A 17,689-nucleotide genomic window follows, 5' to 3' on the forward strand; every position below is an offset into this window, starting at 1 on the left:
GTGCTAAAGAAGAGAAGAGGTCAGAGGGCGGTGTGTGCGAAGTACTGGGTGGGACATTTCCGATGTTCTCTTTAAAACAGACATCTGGGATCATCTTACCATAATCATTTTCTCTAACGCGCACACAAGGCATTAACAGCGGTTTCCATACCACCGGATGAAGATACACCGTCATATCAGTAACAGCACATTGACACTCGCCGCGCACACAGCAGCCTGACGCCGCTCTCCTATCTGCGGTGTCCTCATAAGCAGGGTGTCTCGTGTCCTCTTCTATTTTTACCATCAGGCGCTGAAAGCCTGTGGAAGCTCCTTGTCAATGGGCATCTCATTCCGCCGCCAACGGCGTGTCACCATTTATTAAGTCGTCATTACTCAGGGCCGCTCCGGCTGCCGGCGTGCCAGGGGGGTGTCGCAAATAGATCTGCAATGATAGGTCAGACTGTTGCTGCACTCCCTAAAGGGCAACCCATAAAGGCGTGTTCCAGCACATCTCACTCCAGCGGTGAGGATCGATGCAGGTAGCTGCGCCGCTATTAGTTTGCCTAATGCAGATAAATGGAAGGAAGGTGGCGGATCGGGGCAGAGGAGAGAGGCCGAGGTCGATGGAGACGAGCTGAGTGAGACGGGAGAGGGTACTTTCACGTGTCTGTCCACACATCTTTTTGTTGTGGGTAAACAGCTAAAAAGGCTGTTTGGACTAAAGGGGTGATGAGATACGAAGCCAGGGACACCACAGTGGTGGAAGTGAATGCATAATGGAACAAGGATGCGCATCAAGACTCAATTACACCCACTAAGACAGAAATAAGGATTGTACATGTACAAAAAATAAATAACTTTATCATTTAAATCAACAGGTCAGTTCCCTGAGCATCATAAAAGGGGAGGGGTTTTAAGGAAAACTGCTTATCGCCATAGCTTTAATACATTAAACTGTTAAAGTTGTGGTAATATTGGTGCTTAAAGAAGACCAATAACCCCGAGGTTTAAAAGTCAGACAGGTCAGAAAACAAGATGATGCACAAGATGTATGTACACAAAGGTACAACTTTTTCTACCCAGTCTGTAGATGTTAAAACCCAGTCTGTAGGCTCCACCTTCAGAAACACTCGCTTAAAGAATACTTTAGTAAATAGAAGATGTTTGAAACTCCAAAAATGTAATACAAGTTGTAATAAACTGGAAATAACCTTCTTGAAAGAGGCAGATACCACAAACAACACTTTCTTTTGTTTGGAGGGGGGCAAATGATACCAAAGCTTATGCTAAAATCTTACAGACAGACAGATACACAGATCAGATTTGCTTTATGATACAGCAACAAAAGCCTCAAAACACAAACACACTGGTGGGAGTGCTGGCGTATAGGGGCGCCCTCATACTACAACACACTCACCGCGCAGACTTATACTTACACCGGCCCGGTTCTCAGGTTGTTTTCCTTTAGTGTCTTGAGGTGTGTGAGTTGACACATCAGCACTCCTGTTTATCAAAGCTTTTATCACCTCACCACTGCTATGTCACCCCTCAGAGGAAACAGGAGGTGCCCCCTCTTTCTCACACACACCAGCACCTGCGGGGGCCGGCGGGGGTTAAGAGGAGGGGGGTGTTGTTGACCTGCCTCGCTGATGTGAATGACTTTAGCAGAGACAGGATCCCTCTCAGACTATGCAGGTTAACTACCAGCATGTGTTCCCTTTAACAATCTGGATAAGTCGAAAACACGCTGGAGCGCTACGTTCTCCGTGTGCGTGGAAACATTTATGAATAAAATATTGCAATTCAAAGAAGTATATCGGACAGTAATAACATTTGGGGCCAAGCATAGTCTTAGCATGAATAAATATTGTTAGTAAGGAATTTAGACTCTCATGTCTGATACTTTTTCTAGCACCACCATCTTCATACTGAAAGTTTCAAATTAAAAATAAATAAATAAATAAAAACCTAAAAAAAGTCAAAAGTTTCACCTTGAATAAAATAATGCAAGACTTTTTATCAGACTTTCTCCCCTGTATGTATTTAATTCCACCCATATTATTGGTTAGGTTCTGCTTGTTCTTATTCTGCTTGTCCACTTCACTTGCATAAGTGCTACCGTAGGCTAAGAAGCAGGATACAGCCTGGACAGGTCACAGGGCTAAAATTCACACCTGCGGCCAGTTTAGAATCGCCAACCCCATGCATGGCTTGGACTGTGAAGGAGGCTGGAGTACCAGGAGAAAATCCACACAGCCGTGGGGTGAAGAACATGCAAACTCCACCAAGACAGTCCCCAGTCGACCGGTGGATTTGAACCCAGGACCTCCTTGCTGCGAGGAAACAGTGCGAACCAAGAAAACAAACAAGAAAACGGTGTGTTTTGGGAATTTTTATTGGGCGTATAATCACACATCCTGACAGCACCCTGAAACAGCTGCAATAAAAGATATATAATGTGTTAGAAGATCGTAAAAAATCATAAACATGTGCATGATGTCTGTTAGTCTAAAAAAAACAAAATAAATCACACATTACTTAAACAATAATTTCATAAAAGGTGCCTTTTTTTTCACTATTTCACCTAAAAATTTGGCCAATGATTAACTTTTTTTATTATTATTATAATAAAAATTTCCAGATTTCAACCGAGAACATAAACATGTAGACAGTAATGTATTTCATGTCTAAGACCTTTATTTAAAGTATTCTTAAAAAAATAATTTTAATTAATAAGTAAATTAATTTAATAATTTAAAATAATCAGAAAATTTGAAGCAAGCAAATGAAAAAAAAAAAAAACCCTTCCTCTACGGCTATATAGAAACTCAAACATCTATGTCGGCTCTGTCAGTTGTATTTATTTGGAGTTTTCAAATTAAAGTCACGCTCTTTTGTGTGAAAGTATTTACTCTCCTTGCTAATCGTTACAACCTGAGATCAAGCTGTGAGTTACGTGGCCAGAGAGAAAGACTGGGTGAAAAACTGAAAGCATATGAGTTTTAAAGTAAGTCGTTAGAACAGCATTAGAGAGGAACTGATGACGAATGATAAAACAAAAGTTAAAAATCAGGAAATTGGGAGGGATGACTGGAAACTATAAAAACCTAACCATTCACAATACTTCTATCCACTACACTGGCTTCATCATTTCGTTCAAGTCATAGCGCCCTCCTCTCTCTCTCTCTCCTCTCTCTCTCTGTTGCTCTCTTTCTCGCTGCTCTCCTTCCCCTCCCCTTCTGTGGATGGTGTAGCTCTCTCTCTCTTTCTCCCTCTCTCTCTCTCGCAGTCTGGTGGAGCTGCACACAAGGATTAGAGGGTTGTTGTGAGTGTCTGCTCAAAGAGAAGAAGGCAGAAAGAGATATATCTATTTTTTTAAATCTCTAGGACAGGATAGCCTTACTGTTGTGGATAAGTGTTCTGATTTACCTTTACACAGCATCTACCTCTCATCTAAGTCGCACCAAGCTGAAGCGCTGCTGCGCCTTCACCTGGGGGAGGACAGATCAGCCCGGGGGACTATCTTGCCTGGACCTCCACACGGGGAGCCATGTGAGCAGCACCCCACCACCACTACCGACTTCACACTACAGAAGTCTCCCTCCACAGTCTGCACTCTGAGCTGGGGAGCACAACCAGGATTTTTCACCCCTCTCCCTGGAATCTCTACTTTCCGGGCTTGAGTGTGGGGACTCTCCAAGCTTGGTGTACCCCAGTGGAAGGCACTCTTCTCAGGGCACTGGTCGGGCTGTGAGTGCCCCCCTGGTCTGGAGGCCAGCCAGCAGCACTCCAGCACCATGGAATACCTTCTTGGGATTGTAGTGCTGCTGTGTGGGGCGGTGCAGCCGGGAAGAGGAGTTAATCCAAAGCACAACGTACCCAGACTAAAGCTGTCATACAAGGGTAAGCCCATTCTCCATTCTCCCCTGGCTCCAGGTTATATAGGCTCACCGTAGTAGCTGGTGCTTTTAGCCAACACTAGCCTGTCCAGTTTATTTTTCTTGCCCATGGGTTCTCTTTTATGCTTTGCTTTTCATCTATTCTTCCTCATGTTGAGTATGGCTTTTTCCTCCTCTATTTCTGTGGATCTATTTCTGCCTCTGTGTCTGTCTCATTCACTCTTTCTCCCTCTTGGTCAGCATACATGATCTAACTCTCTCCTTAACCTACTGTCTTCCTCACTCCCATTAACTCACCCCTTCTTTCTGGCCAGTTCTGTCTGTCACTATTCTACTTACAAATAGTCAAATTGGTTCCATATGCTGTGAACGGCTCTTGCCTGAAGTTAAATGTATATATTGGCCCCTGTACCAATTTTCCCTTGTGCTGTCCCCTTGTGCTAGTACTGTACAGCCCTGTTAAGTGCTCTGCACGGGCAGTAGAGCCTCTGTTTTAATGGCTTCTGTCCCAAAAACTCCTGAAAAAAAGAAGGAGATCTGCTTTGGTTGTGACACAGAGCCCCTCTTTATGGGGCCAGGTAGATTTCTCTACTTCACATTACTGTATCCTGTACGGATCCAACAGTTGGAGTGTGTGTGTGTGTGTATTAAATCACCTATTGCACTAGAACATACATTAATGGTAGAGAGTAAAGAGAAATTCATTAGTTTTCTCCTTTTTTTCATCTTCCTTTTTTGTTTGTTTTACATCGTCCACATGTAAGTTTTTGACGTATATAGCAAACATGTTATTCTCTCTCCTTGTGTGTTATTTTGAGGGGAGACTGCGGAGCGCCGGTTCTTCCTCTCCTCCTCCCTCTTTCTCTCTCTCTCTCTCTTTCTGTGTCTCGTCTCCTCTCTCACACCCTACACTAAATCAGGCTCTTTGTAATAGCAGACTTTTCATCGCAGCTAGAAATAACTGGCAACATTTTTGGCATATTTTTTTTTCTGCTTTTTAATGTCAGTGAGGGAAGGCTATTGTGGTTCTTTGTCCTAAAACATGACCGAAAGTATATGCCTGGGAGTGTGGTCTCTCAATTCTTTATTTTCGTCCCGTTTCCCTCGTAAGACGTGCCCTCTGAAAATTTACGAACAGGCTGATTTGCCGTCGGGTTGCAGCCGAAAACACGAGCGTGCGGTTGAAAAGTACGCGTGTGCGCTTCGTCTGTCACCCAGAGCTTTTGCTCCTCACATGATTTCAGTCCAAGTTGAGGGAAAATCACATTTTGGGCTTGAGGAGGGTGAATATGATGTTTGTCACAAATTCATTCTCTATCTTTAGACAAAACCTTTACTATAACTTATGTTTAGAGGCCTGCCATATGACATGCACGTTGTAATTTGGGAGTAGTATTTTTTCATTTATCACCCTTTCAACTTCCAAATGTGTATGATTGTATGTGTTTTAAATCCAAAATAAAATCTGTGTGAAATAGCATTTAAAATTCTAAAAAAGAAAAATAAAGCTTTAAGAGTGCCATCATCATATGGGATTTCAAAGGGTGATGACATGCATTTTCCACATGAGCTGAATAAATCTGGGAAGCATCATTCTTGAACTCACCTGCTGCAAGTCGTGTATTCCCTGGGCTCCATCTCTTCAGTTCACACGAAGCCAAGCCTCTAGGCATGATGAGACGATGTCATCCCTTCTTTGCCCAGCCATCTGTTTAAAGAATGTGAATATAGTTCCCTCCTGCCCCCTTTTTGTGATCCTCTTCACTGTTCAGTCTGACAAGTGAACATGTTGCTGACAACAGCACTAGACAAGAGATATGTCATCAACCATCAAAGTCTGCATTGACTGACTGTGTGAGTGATGGACGAGTGAGAGCAGGTCTGCTCGGGAAGCCTGTCACGCTAGACGTACTTTTATGGATTTTTTTTTTTTTTTTTTGCTAAAAGTGCATCAAAGCTTTGTTGTTTATGTATGTGTGCGAATGTTCTTGCCACATCTTGGTGTGAGAACTCAACACCCTCTCTTGTGATTTCCTCCCCTTAGACTGTAAGTGGTGTCTCTGCATGCGAGTGTGTGTGTGTGTGTGTGTGGCGCAAATGTGTCAGGTCTTGCGTGTCCCCATATAATTAGACACCTGGTTGTGTGCATGTGCATGTGCCCGCGCGCATATGCATGAGCTCACAGATAAGTTTCTTTTATTGTGCCGTTGCATCAGTGTTTCTATAATTATGCGTGATTGCATTCTGCTGTTGGCTTGCGCCGTTGTGCATGTCACAGCGCGAGCGGGCGTGGGGTGTAAAGGCATGAGAGCGTATCGTGCGCCGCTCTCTTTGTGTGTCACCGCTCGCCAGCATCTGCGCCTGTGTCTCGGGCCCACAGGTGTTTGATGGCTCTCTTGATGTCTGTCAGGAGACAATTCGCAGTTCACACCCACATTGTGACGGATGGAGGGAGGAAAGGGAGGACGCTGGTAGAAATGGTGGAGGAGATGAGATTCGCGTTTAATAAAGGAAGAGCTGGCAGGCGTACAGTTGATGACGCAAAAGGATGGGAGGCCGGGCTTCGAGTGTAGTGTCGCTCATCCCTTCTCCCCATGCAAATCCAGCTTAGTAATTAAGTCAAATAAACAGCGAGGAGGAAAGCTCCTGGGAAGGACAGTCGGGCAAGCACCGAGCAAAAAGTCCAGCTCGAGAGCCGAGAGTGAAGGAGAGACTCCCAGGCATAGGACAGCCACAAGAACTAGCAAGGTTTGTTATTTGTGGCAGTCATATAAACACAGAGCATGTGAGCAGGGGCCCATGAAATCATTCTCAAATGAGCACTGATGACACGCCTCCAGGGGCCGATAGTCACACAAGACGGAGTGATTTTCTTCTTCTGGAAAGGACAGGCAGAAGATTGCAGAGTGAGCAGTTTGTGACGGAGAGCGACTGAGAAATGGGAGACAGGTAGATAAAATGACCTCTCATGGGACGGCTGGCAGGGCAAGCGTGGAGTAAATGATTTCCCTGCGGGGTCAGTTAGACGTTCAGCAAAAAAGGGATCGTGCTCTGTGGGGACGGGACGCTGATCACAAGAGTTAATGATTTTCTCGTCTCCTTGAGACCGAAATAGCGCTTACTTACGTCGCCTTGAAGTAGTAACACAAGCAAGGAAGGCGTAAGGTGAAACTCAAGTCCAAGTTCAAATGATCTTGCTTAAATATGTGGAACGTGTTGATACCATCTCATCACAGTTCTGCTTGCGTGAAGAAGAGTTTAACGCTGTGTGTGTAATGTTGTAAAGCAAAAGAAAAAGGAGAGGCTGACTCAAAGTGAGTCATTACCACCTTGAGTTTTTGTGCAGCACATGTGGAAATCATCACTTTAGAATGAACTGCGACTGCTCCACAGTCCTGTTGCACCACTGCAATACATCATGCATGCGAATCACAAGGAGAAAACACGGATACACTCCCATGGATCAATGCATACCTGCACACACATTCCTGACCAATCAATGTACAGCACTCTCCCTTACTGTGTTAGTAGCCATCAGGAGGAAGACTGACCCCTAAAGGTCATCTGAGGTGCATGCAGCACGAGGGGCCTTTCTGTGAAACTCCCACCAAGACCCAGTGTGTCGGTCTTATAATCAAATGAAAAGCGAGACTTAAAAAACTTTAAAATGTCCCATCAAACAACCTGATAAATACTCTCAGGGTGTTTGATTATGGAGCCTAGGTATGACCTCTCAGCGCCATCACAGACGCCCCACGCTGGCTCGATGGGTGGAGCTGATGAGGAGCCGGGGAATCTGGAGTTGGCTCACAACCCTTCAAAATAGACACTTGGTGTGGAACCGCACTCAACGCAGTCAGTCTGGACTCAGCCCCCATAATAAGCCTGTCTGTGCGTCCATGTGTGCTTGTGTGTGGGCGTGCCTGCTCGCCTGTGAAAATATGCGCCTGTTTGTATGTTTGCGGGTGTTTGCATGTGCGTTGGGTTCATCAGTGGGTGTTTTTTCTATTTATTCTTTGATATGTGAATGAGCATCTGGGTGTCTCGCTCTCAGCTTCTCGCTGCTGTATCTGTCCGTTCTTGCGGGCTGGGGCTGACAGAGCGGATGTAGATAATTATAAGGTGTTCGTACAACGCGCCAACTTTGGAGATGCCTGCCTTCGTCTCTCTCTTTCTCTCTTTCTCATCGTCCTTTTCTCCCTAACCCTCCTCCCTCTCCTGCGGCTCAGTCGCTTCAGTTGAGGAACCACAACACCGCAGACCCTAAGTACAATCTTCAAGCAAGCTCTGTGTGTGTGTGTGTGTTTATAATTTTTTTATGTTCGTCTCCCTTTCCCGTCTCTTTGATTGCAGCTCACTTGATACATATCTTTTGGCTATCCTTCTTTTCAACTCTTTTTGGACACACACACACCCACACACACTGAACTGCCCTCATCTTTTCTCCCACACAGCCACATTCCAATAGTATAAACCAATGTTTTGCACTGGTTTGGTTTTCAACTATGCCCCTGTGTTACATCGGAATATATTACTTTTCCTTCCCCTGACTCACAAACCTGACCACAGAGTTTGGTGAGCTCCCACCACCCCGAGTCCACAAGTTTAAAGATGGCAGAATGAATTTGTGCATATGTTTGTATTTATGTGACACACTTTGCCCCACAGATACCCAGCTCCACTTGGGAAACAAAAACAAAAATCCATTCATCAAATCGCTGAAAAAAGCAAATCTGTTTTCACTGAGCTTTTATACCGCACCAGCTGATCTCATCCTGTGGCATATATAAGAATATAATGCAGGAGGAAGACAGCAGAACCCTTCGTGTAATTTGCAACTTCTATGAGCATCCGTTGCATGTGTCTTCTTCCCATCGCTTCAATTTTTAATCAGCTATTTTCTTTTTTAAATTGTCATAATAAAATAATCTGCATGTGCACTCAAATGTCACAATAGAAGGGAGCGTCAGCGCAGTTGGTGTTTGCCGGGAGATGAATATGTGTGCGCACTGCAATTGTGTATGTTCGCTGTACATTTTTTGTGCCTCCGCGTGCATAAACACAGTACGGGCATGCACGCGGGAAAAATATCCCGTGTCTTTGCATCTGTGTTTGGGATGTAGGCTTAGGTTACAGCATGGTGCAGATTGCTGAACCGTGGGTATGAATGGGTCCCGCCACCTGCTAAGTCTTGTCAGTCAGATGGAGAAAGGGTGCACCGTTCAATCTGAGCAGAGTCGCGTTACAAATGAGGGGGACATCTCTGCAGAAAGACGGACTGAGGGACCGACAACAGACGAATAAAAGGGGAGCGGCTAACAAGAAAATGTCAAGAGAAAGTAGAGTGTGTAATGATTTTTTACACAGGCTAATATTACTAAGCATTAGTGGCTATTTATAAAAATTATAGACACTGTTAACGATTTTAATCTGACTCTACCAATTTTAGTGTTTTACTGTCAAAATCAGAGGTCAACTTGAAATAACAGCGCCTTAAAAATCACTTTAATTTAAGACTCAATTTAATGTGAGGTCATTTTTTCCCCCGTTTCCTCAGACTTGCTGTTTTATTCCTGTCATAAATAACAGGAACAGCATAAGACATAATGAGGAGGGGTTGAAAACATATTGCTTCATTATGACAATATTAGTCTTGACAGTTTAAATTGCTTTCATTATCATTTTCCAGTGGAACTGCCTTTAACAAAGTGCACACAGCAATAATTCTTGCCTTTTCTTTGTTTTTGACACAAAACCTAATTTGTTTGCACAAACCCCCCCCCCCCTAAAAATGCTGCACGGAGCTGAAATGTGCATCCTCGCCCGTGGATTTGTGTCGCATCAGTGTGTTTGCTGTCACGTTCAGATTTCTGGCCGTGCCTCATTAATTTGTAATAAAATGGCAGAGCTGACATTCAGCTACACTGTACAGCTGACAGGCTGCACTAACAGGCAGTGGCTCCAGACATGACCACCATAACCACAGCCTGGTTCCTCTCAAAGTCCATCCATCAAACTGCCTGGTGATAGCACCAGTGGCTCTGCAAGAGGAGTGATTTTTTTTTTTTTTTTTTTTTTGAGTCTACGCGTATGTGTGCTTGGATAGACACAACCATTTCTGCCAGTTTGTTCATACTCCGAGAAGTTTGGATGGGTGACTGCTTACGTACAAAAGTCAGTGTTTAGATTCCCTTGTGCGTCTGTGTTTTCCTTAAAAGTAATAAGAACCAGGGCAGCCTCATTATACCGTGAACATTTAGTGGTGTGTGAGTGCGGTAGGCACGGCCAGGCCTCGAGCCGTCTGTGGTCGTAGCCCTGGTCTGTGGTCCAGCCGTCCAATGACAGGAGGAGACACACGCTAATGAAACGGTTCCATATTTGACCACTTTTGTTGTACACGAGCTTTTTACGGGTTTCTGCCTCTGTTTTGTCATTATCCTCGATTTGACAGAGGTTTCTGTCTGTTGCTCTCTCTCTCAGTCTCTCTGTTTTTTTTACTCCCGTCAGATTTTCTAGTATACTGTCCTCTTGTATTCTGTATTCCTCCTTGCTCTGTCTTTTTCTCTCTCCCTCTCGAGGGAAAACAGGCATGGCATACGGTGACAAGGAAGTCTAGCATTTGGGTTGAAAAAGATGAATGGGCTGTGTGGTGAAATTCAACACATACTTAAACTATTCATATAGATTCGGTGCGGTTTGGGTTGTGGTCACGTTTTCCTTATTAGGGCCTCTGATGCATATTCTGTGTTTTCACATACACTGAGTCATATTCACAGGACAGAATATGGTATTAAAATGTCCCATAAGATACGGTACTTGACTATGAGTTATGGCTGTGAGTCACTTTTGGTTAAAAAATAGAAAATTATTATTGAAACTGTGTAGAAATCAAAGGAAACATGCTCATTCTTCCTGCAAAGCACCATCACTGTAGCTTCAAAAGCAAATTTCTGACATATTTAGTGTGGCTGTAGTAAATAGTCCATCAACAGGGGCTTCATTCACACACACACACACGTGCTCCGTTATTGTAGAGTAAAACACTCATGGGAGTTCCTCTTAATTGTAGAGTTTGGGGCACCGTGTGTAAGGAAGCACATTTCCTGTCAGAGCTGTCACTCAGCTGCACCTGAATGAGAAATCCAACAGTCCAGGTTGTGTTATACAGACAGTCGCCATGGAAACCAACCCACACCTGCTACTGTGCTTAGAAAGAGAGCGAAAAGGGAGGGAGGAACACCGAGAGGGGAGGTGAACTTTTAAGGCATGTGTGGATATCCTTGAGCTTAGGATAATGTTTGAGCACTTTGTTAAGCAAAGCTCTCTGCAAATTTCCATGCGGCGGCTGTCTCCTCTTTTTCTGCCTCACACCTGCGTTTTGTGGCCGAGGCCATCACGAGAGAGGCAAAATGTACACTGCACCACACACAGAGAGAAAAGAAAGCATTCAAGAGCTGAGATGCCAAACCAAACCGCTGGAGATATTATAGTACTGTTCGCCTTTGCTTCTGCAAAGCTAAGCTTGATAAACACTTGCCATTTTTTCCCCCCGCGTGCATGTGAATGGAGTAGGTCTTTCGTAATACTTAGATTTACACACTCGTTGAATCCACAGAAACAGCACCTATGAGGTCTAAATCACACACCGCACAAGAAAAAGGAGGATATAAACAGGACGTGGTTGAATAAAACGAGCATTCACTTGGACGTATGAACAAGGGGGGAAAAAAGACTTTAAAAAAGAGCGACATTGTTTTAGTGGAATATTATCCATCTGTTGATTCCCAGTCAAGTGTTTTCCTCTGTCAGGCTTTTATGTTTCGTGTCAGTCGCACAGCACACACATCCTCACATACACGCATTCAGATAAACATAATTTAATGCCCCGTCGCCTTTCTTTCATGTGGTTTCATTATTCTGCTATTGCGTGGCATGTAGGCGTCTAAAACGCCTGGCTGTTTGGAGAATGGGGGAGTGAAGAGTACTCCATAGACAATTGCACTTGAATTTTGAATGTAGCTTTTTTCCCCTCTAGCTTTTTAAGACAAGAGCCAGGTTATTTTCCATAATGGAGTATGACGGTGAGCAAATGGTAATTTATTTGAATGAATTGCTTGTATTTGCCTGTTTCAAGCTGCGTCCTTGAATATTTGTTTGCAGTGATTGAATATGAAAACAAAGACATATAACGGCTGTCTAGTAGCCTACACGTGTAATAATGTAGATCAGCATATATGGCCATTCACTCTTGTGTTAATCTGAAAGGGAAAAGAATACACTGATGGCACAGAATTTCCGGTGTGGCTGCATATTTGCATCTGCGTGTGTAGGTGTGCCCTTGGCGTATTTGTCTGAAGCCGTCCGCATCGGCCGTTGTGCCTTTTGCAAAAGGAAAATGTGCGAGAGAAAGACAGCAGACAGAGGATGTGTGTAACAAGAGACAGTGAGGAACAGACACTGAGTTGTGTGTGTGCATGTGTGAAATGAGGGGAATGTATAAGCATGCACCAGTATGTGTTTAAACGTTTCCGTGTTCAATGGCTAGTGTAAGCAGACTGTGTGTGGTGAGGGGGCATGTGGCTTTGTATGAACGCATACATGAGCAAGAGTGTGTTTCTGTGTGTGTGTCTGTGTGTGTGTCGGGGGTCCGGGCAAGGGAGAGTGCTGGAGGTGGAAGCTGCTGAGTGCGCTCACTGTTCCACGAGTTCGTGCTGCATAAGCACAAATTCTGATTGGATTACAACTTGGACTATGTGTGTGTGTGTGTATATATAAATATATATATGTATATACATATGTGTGTGTGTGTGTGTTTGTGTTCAGAGAGAACTAATGTGGTGTATACATTTAGGTCAATATCTGCATGTAAGTTTAAGGGTGTGGCAGGTGTTTGCATTTTAAAAACTAGAGCGCTGTGAATTCGTGTCAGACCTGCTTTTCTTTTGTGTGGTTGTGTGTGGTTGTGTGTGTGTGTGTGTGTGTGTGTTCGTTCTATATGCCCGCTGACTATGTGAGCGTTTGCTTGGTTACTATATTTTGTATGAGCTGTGCCTTGTGCTCTCTATCTTCTCTTGTTCCCATTTCCAAACGAGTGTGTCTGTGTTTAGGTTGGAGGTCCTTAGGTGCTTACGCCCCAGTTCCTCCGATTTTCCAAACCGCAGTAGATCCCGGCCCCAGATAAAGCCTCTCTGTGTGTTTTTGTGCGCACAGGCCACCTTGTCTTTGTCAGAGATTACCACGTGTTGAAATATGTGTGCGGTGATTTTTTTTTTTTTTTTTGGCCCATCTGGAGGAAACTTTTCATGAAGGACCTCAGATTCTGACAACTGGACCGCAGTTCTAACTCAACTCATATTCACACAATGAGGAAACTGCCATTTGTCCTCTGGTTTGTTATTTTGCTGTTTTTGAAAGTCTATTCTTCCTCTCTTCCTTTGTTTTCATCTTTTTTTTTTCCATTTCATTCTCATTTTTTTATGCCCAGCTTGGCTTTCTGCCACGTCCATCACTTTTTCCGTTACGCCATAGCGAAAACACAAGAAGACCTCTTCTGGCGTCCTGTCGGCTGGAAACAGCGTTTCCTGACTTCCCTTCTCAAACTCATTTCCTGACCCTGCTATATCATGTCTTATTGGTAAACTGAAAAAAAGTGGGTCCCCACTGGTTAGCATATGATAACAAAATGTTTATGAAAATTGCTCTTAAGTTAAACAATGACTTCCTTGAGCGCTGTGGATTTATTTTCCCGTGGCAGCCGAGTGTGTGCAAATGAATGCCAGCATGTCAGTGTGCAGGGAATGGCCCGCGTAGGAAAAGATACCTACACGCACTGAAACCCCCACGCATGCGCTCAACGCATGTGTGGTACAGTACAAAATTTCACACAAATTCACTCCCACAGACCTCCATTCATGCCCTCACCCACCCCCTCCAGGTTCCTCAACCTCAAAGGTAGCCTCAAACCGAAATCCAACTGACACAGATGAGCTGCGAGCGTCTTTATTAGGTGATGACCGCTCCTTCTCACAGCCCTCATCCACCCGGCTAGCCCTCGATCCACAGAGCTGGTTGACACACCACTTCCTCCGTATCCCCTTTCCATCAATCCACTTTTTATGTGGACACAGATGTCTAAGATCTTACACATTGTGAGTGGGCACAGATGGCTCCTATAGCAGCCCGTCAATCAGAGCTTTGTCAGGAGAGCACGGGGATCACAATCCACTGGACTGTATACTCTTGTGCGTGTTTTCAGATAGATAGATAGATAGATAGGTAGATACTGTTATTGTTATAATTTGGAGCAGCATGCAGTGAAAAGCCAAAATGATGGTTGACATATTGGATATTTATTTTTGTTCCCATGTAATGATGTTACAGAGTTTTATTCACAATGATAATTAAATAAAATTGCCTTTGACTTTACATAATCGTAAAAATTGGTTTTCTTGGTTGTTTCGGGCAAGTAGGTTCACGAGCATAAACGATGAGATAACCCAGGGTGGGAGTGCTGTTCTTTGTTAATATAATACTGTTGCTCTTGTGATAGCTGACCCTGCAAAGTGGAAGGGACTCATCTTTGCTGATTAAACTTTAACTGACTGGCTAGACTTCAGCCGATATGCCAGGTCTTTGGTTTTCATTAAGCTTGACCACATATTATATGTTTATACATGATGGCTTTGCACACATGTGCTGTAGTATACGTGCAGCCGCAAACTCGTTTATGTAACATAGTAACCCGTTTAAAGATACATGGACACCTCCGCACATACTTGCTTACACAAAGTGTCTCCCCTGGCCTTTACTCCATATGAATTATTCAGCCAATCACACGGCTGAGCAGTCTGAACCGCGTCCCTGATTGGGACATGCTGTGTTCACTTAAAATGTCTCACGCTATACTTGACTGACATGTGTCCGTGCAAGTGTTTGTGTGGAAACACAATTAAGGAAACATGAAATCTCCTTAATATCCTACAACATTATCATAGATAGGGAAGAACTGTTTGTTTGTTCTTTTTTCCTGCCATTGAAACATGGCTTTGATTAAAAAGCATTCACTGGTACTGACTGATTTAAGATATGAATAATTGTGATTTCATGCAATATTTAATCAAAAAGATACTGTGTGTTGCAAATGCATTTTTTACACTAGCCTTTTGTGGTTAGTCCAAACTTGGTGGAAGTGCGTTGGATAAATATAGACTTGTTTTTGTCATTTAAAAAGCCCTTTCTTCACCATTTCTGTGCATCTAAGAATCACCATGTTTTTCTTCTTTCCTTCCAGAGATGTTAGAGTCTAGTAACCTCATCACCTTCAATGGCTTGGCAAACAGCTCGAGCTACGACAGTTTCCTATTGGACGAGGAGCGAGGGAGACTGCTGGTTGGAGCTGAGGACCACATTTTCTCATTTGATCTCGTTAATATCAACAGGGACAACAAACAGGTAAAACTCTCGTTTCAGGTTTGTCTAAAAGTCGTCTCTCTCTTTCCATCTTCCCCTGCCCGCTGTTCCCTCTGGAGTCCATTACTCCATCACTTTCTCCCCTCCCCTCATCCCTCCCACTGTCTGTCTCGGCCCAGACGAGGCTGTCCGTAATTCCATTACTCCACCTGGACTAGGTTAACAGTCTCTTTTATCTGATTCAGGCTTCTATCACAGACACACAAGACTGACGCAGACTTGCCTGCAGGCTGCAGAGAGCTGAAAAAGGGAATGAAAGTGCTGAAAAATACATAGTCAATGCGGAGAGGGGAAAGTGCGTCTTTTAAATCTTTTGCCCTTGGCTCGGATGTGTATTTTTTGCCCCCTCCTTTCCTTTTCGTTCTTTTGTTCTAATCTTTGCATCATTACGAGATAAAGGCCAAAAAAGCAGTGATTAAGCAAATCTAATGTAATTATCCTAAAAAATGTGCAATGCAGAATCCCATGAGGGGAACAGTCAGCTGATCTAGAGAGGAGATAAATCTAGGAATAGAGTGAGCAGTGTGTGTGTCTATTGTAAGCGCATAACCGTGCGGATATGTGTACGTGCATACATTTGGGCATGGACATATGCATACATTTCCATTGTCGGCAGACATCTGTGTGGCCAGGAGCAAAAAGTTCAGCTCTGTCGCACCCATTTTTGCAGTATAATTGAGTATAATCTTTCCCGTACTTATTACAGCTCACACATGCATGCTCATACACTTCATATGCCCCATGTGTGTTTAATTCATGTGACACCAGAGGCCACAGATGGATGACAATGAGACCTATCTCTTCCAAAGCAAAGTAGCAAAACCCTGGTTTCTTTTCATATTTGAAGCGAAAAGTACAACCTTATGGCGAGGATTTCAAGCGTAGAAACGCTGTAATTTAAACCAGAACCCCTGTTTAGGCTGTATAAAATGCCTGTATTGACACAGCAAATGTCAGAGAGGGCAATAAAACATATATTAGTCAATTTCAATAAAACATCAGATTTTATTTCTTTTTTTCATTTTCATGTCTGTCAATAAAACTCTTCTTTACTCCCCTTTAATGCAGTCAATCTTGCGCTGTTCTTCAACGTCCTTATATTTATTATGTGTGCACATATGTTTCTGATGGAATTGCCAAAGATATAAAGTGAAATAAAGGTGGGTAATCCAGGAAATATCTTTCTAAATCATGTCCTGGAATTACACGAGGCTTGCTTCTTTCCTCTGATTCACTCTATCGACTCACTGCCTTCCAGTTTAGTGTTTCATGAAATGACTTCTAAATGTTCCTCTCAACCCCCAGCATGATATGACTTTGCTTTTTTTCTCTTTTTTTTGTTCATTTGCACAGATTGCGTGGCCCGCCACCCCCTCTAAGAGGGATGAATGCAAGTGGGCAGGGAAAGACCTAGGGGTAAGTCCACATTTATAACAGCGTCATGATTAGAGCTGTTCCGTGTAATGTTTGCTTTTTGTCACGGAAATTACATGTCTGCTCTGTCTTCAAATTTCCCTTCTTTGTTTTTTTTAACATCCTAATAACAATATAAGACAGAAATAATTTCAGGGCCCAGCAGTCGTTAAAGAAACACTAGCACGAAGAGGTATTAAATCAGCTCAGATAAAAGTCATGGTGCAGTACCCGTGTTCCATTTCACCTCTGGCACGCTGTACTCTCTATAGGCTGTCCCGCAATGACACCTACATCTAAACACACTGTACAGCAGATGTTCGGTCACACGATAGTGTACACAGCATGTCGGGGGCACAAGGACAATGAGCTTATTTGCTTCTGCGATGTACAGTTTAATTTTGGGAGCATGTTTATCTATGTGCCTCAGAGTGCGCGTTTGTGTGCATATTTATGTGGGAGTGTATTGTTTGAGTTCTCGTTATCTGACGCGGTGTGTTAGCTCACATGTCGCAAGTTTGCTGAACGCACTCTATGCTGCTGACTTTGTAAGCACAATGGTGTTAGTGTGCTTTATTTGTATGTGTGTGTGTTTCTGTTTGGAAAGGCCCTGGCTGCATTGTATCTGATCCTAATTTCATAGCTGGATGAGTCTCGAGTGCGGTGCTGCTGGGTTTTTAGGATTATCGGGAATTGCGCAGTCTTTTTAAATCATAGTGGTTCCACTGGGATCTAACTCACTAGTGACTTTTTGGGTTTCGCACAACCACGTAGGCAATACTTCACCTTCACTCCCTCGTGCAGTGGAAAGAGTGTGCTCTGGCAGCACAACATCACACAAAATACAATGATGAGGTATTTGCCTGCTGTGAAAATGTTTACCCTTGAAAATGAGGCGGTGAGAGTAGAGACAGAGTACAGCACGG

The 17,689-nt window shown here is 43.7% G+C and overlaps 1 protein-coding gene across 2 annotated transcripts in view; it reads left to right on the top strand.

The window, feature by feature from the left end:
* Window positions 1-3,124: 3,124 nt before the first annotated feature.
* Window positions 3,125-17,689, top strand: part of sema3aa (sema domain, immunoglobulin domain (Ig), short basic domain, secreted, (semaphorin) 3Aa) — a 36,027-nt gene continuing 21,462 nt past the window's right edge. Inside the window, exons 1-4 of one of the 2 annotated variants that reach the window (XM_005451613.4) lie at window positions 3,125-3,307; window positions 3,422-3,885; window positions 15,172-15,332; window positions 16,704-16,766. In XM_005451613.4, the coding sequence (XP_005451670.1) occupies window positions 3,780-3,885; window positions 15,172-15,332; window positions 16,704-16,766 (330 nt within the window). In that variant the 5' untranslated portion in view covers window positions 3,125-3,307; window positions 3,422-3,779. Of the gene's footprint in view, window positions 3,886-15,171; window positions 15,333-16,703; window positions 16,767-17,689 lie in introns of both variants that reach the window. The other variant, XM_013271210.3, reaches the window with a different exon arrangement.

Source organism: Oreochromis niloticus, linkage group LG17 (genome assembly GCF_001858045.2).
Source record: "Oreochromis niloticus isolate F11D_XX linkage group LG17, O_niloticus_UMD_NMBU, whole genome shotgun sequence".
Classification (NCBI taxonomy): domain Eukaryota; kingdom Metazoa; phylum Chordata; class Actinopteri; order Cichliformes; family Cichlidae; genus Oreochromis; species Oreochromis niloticus.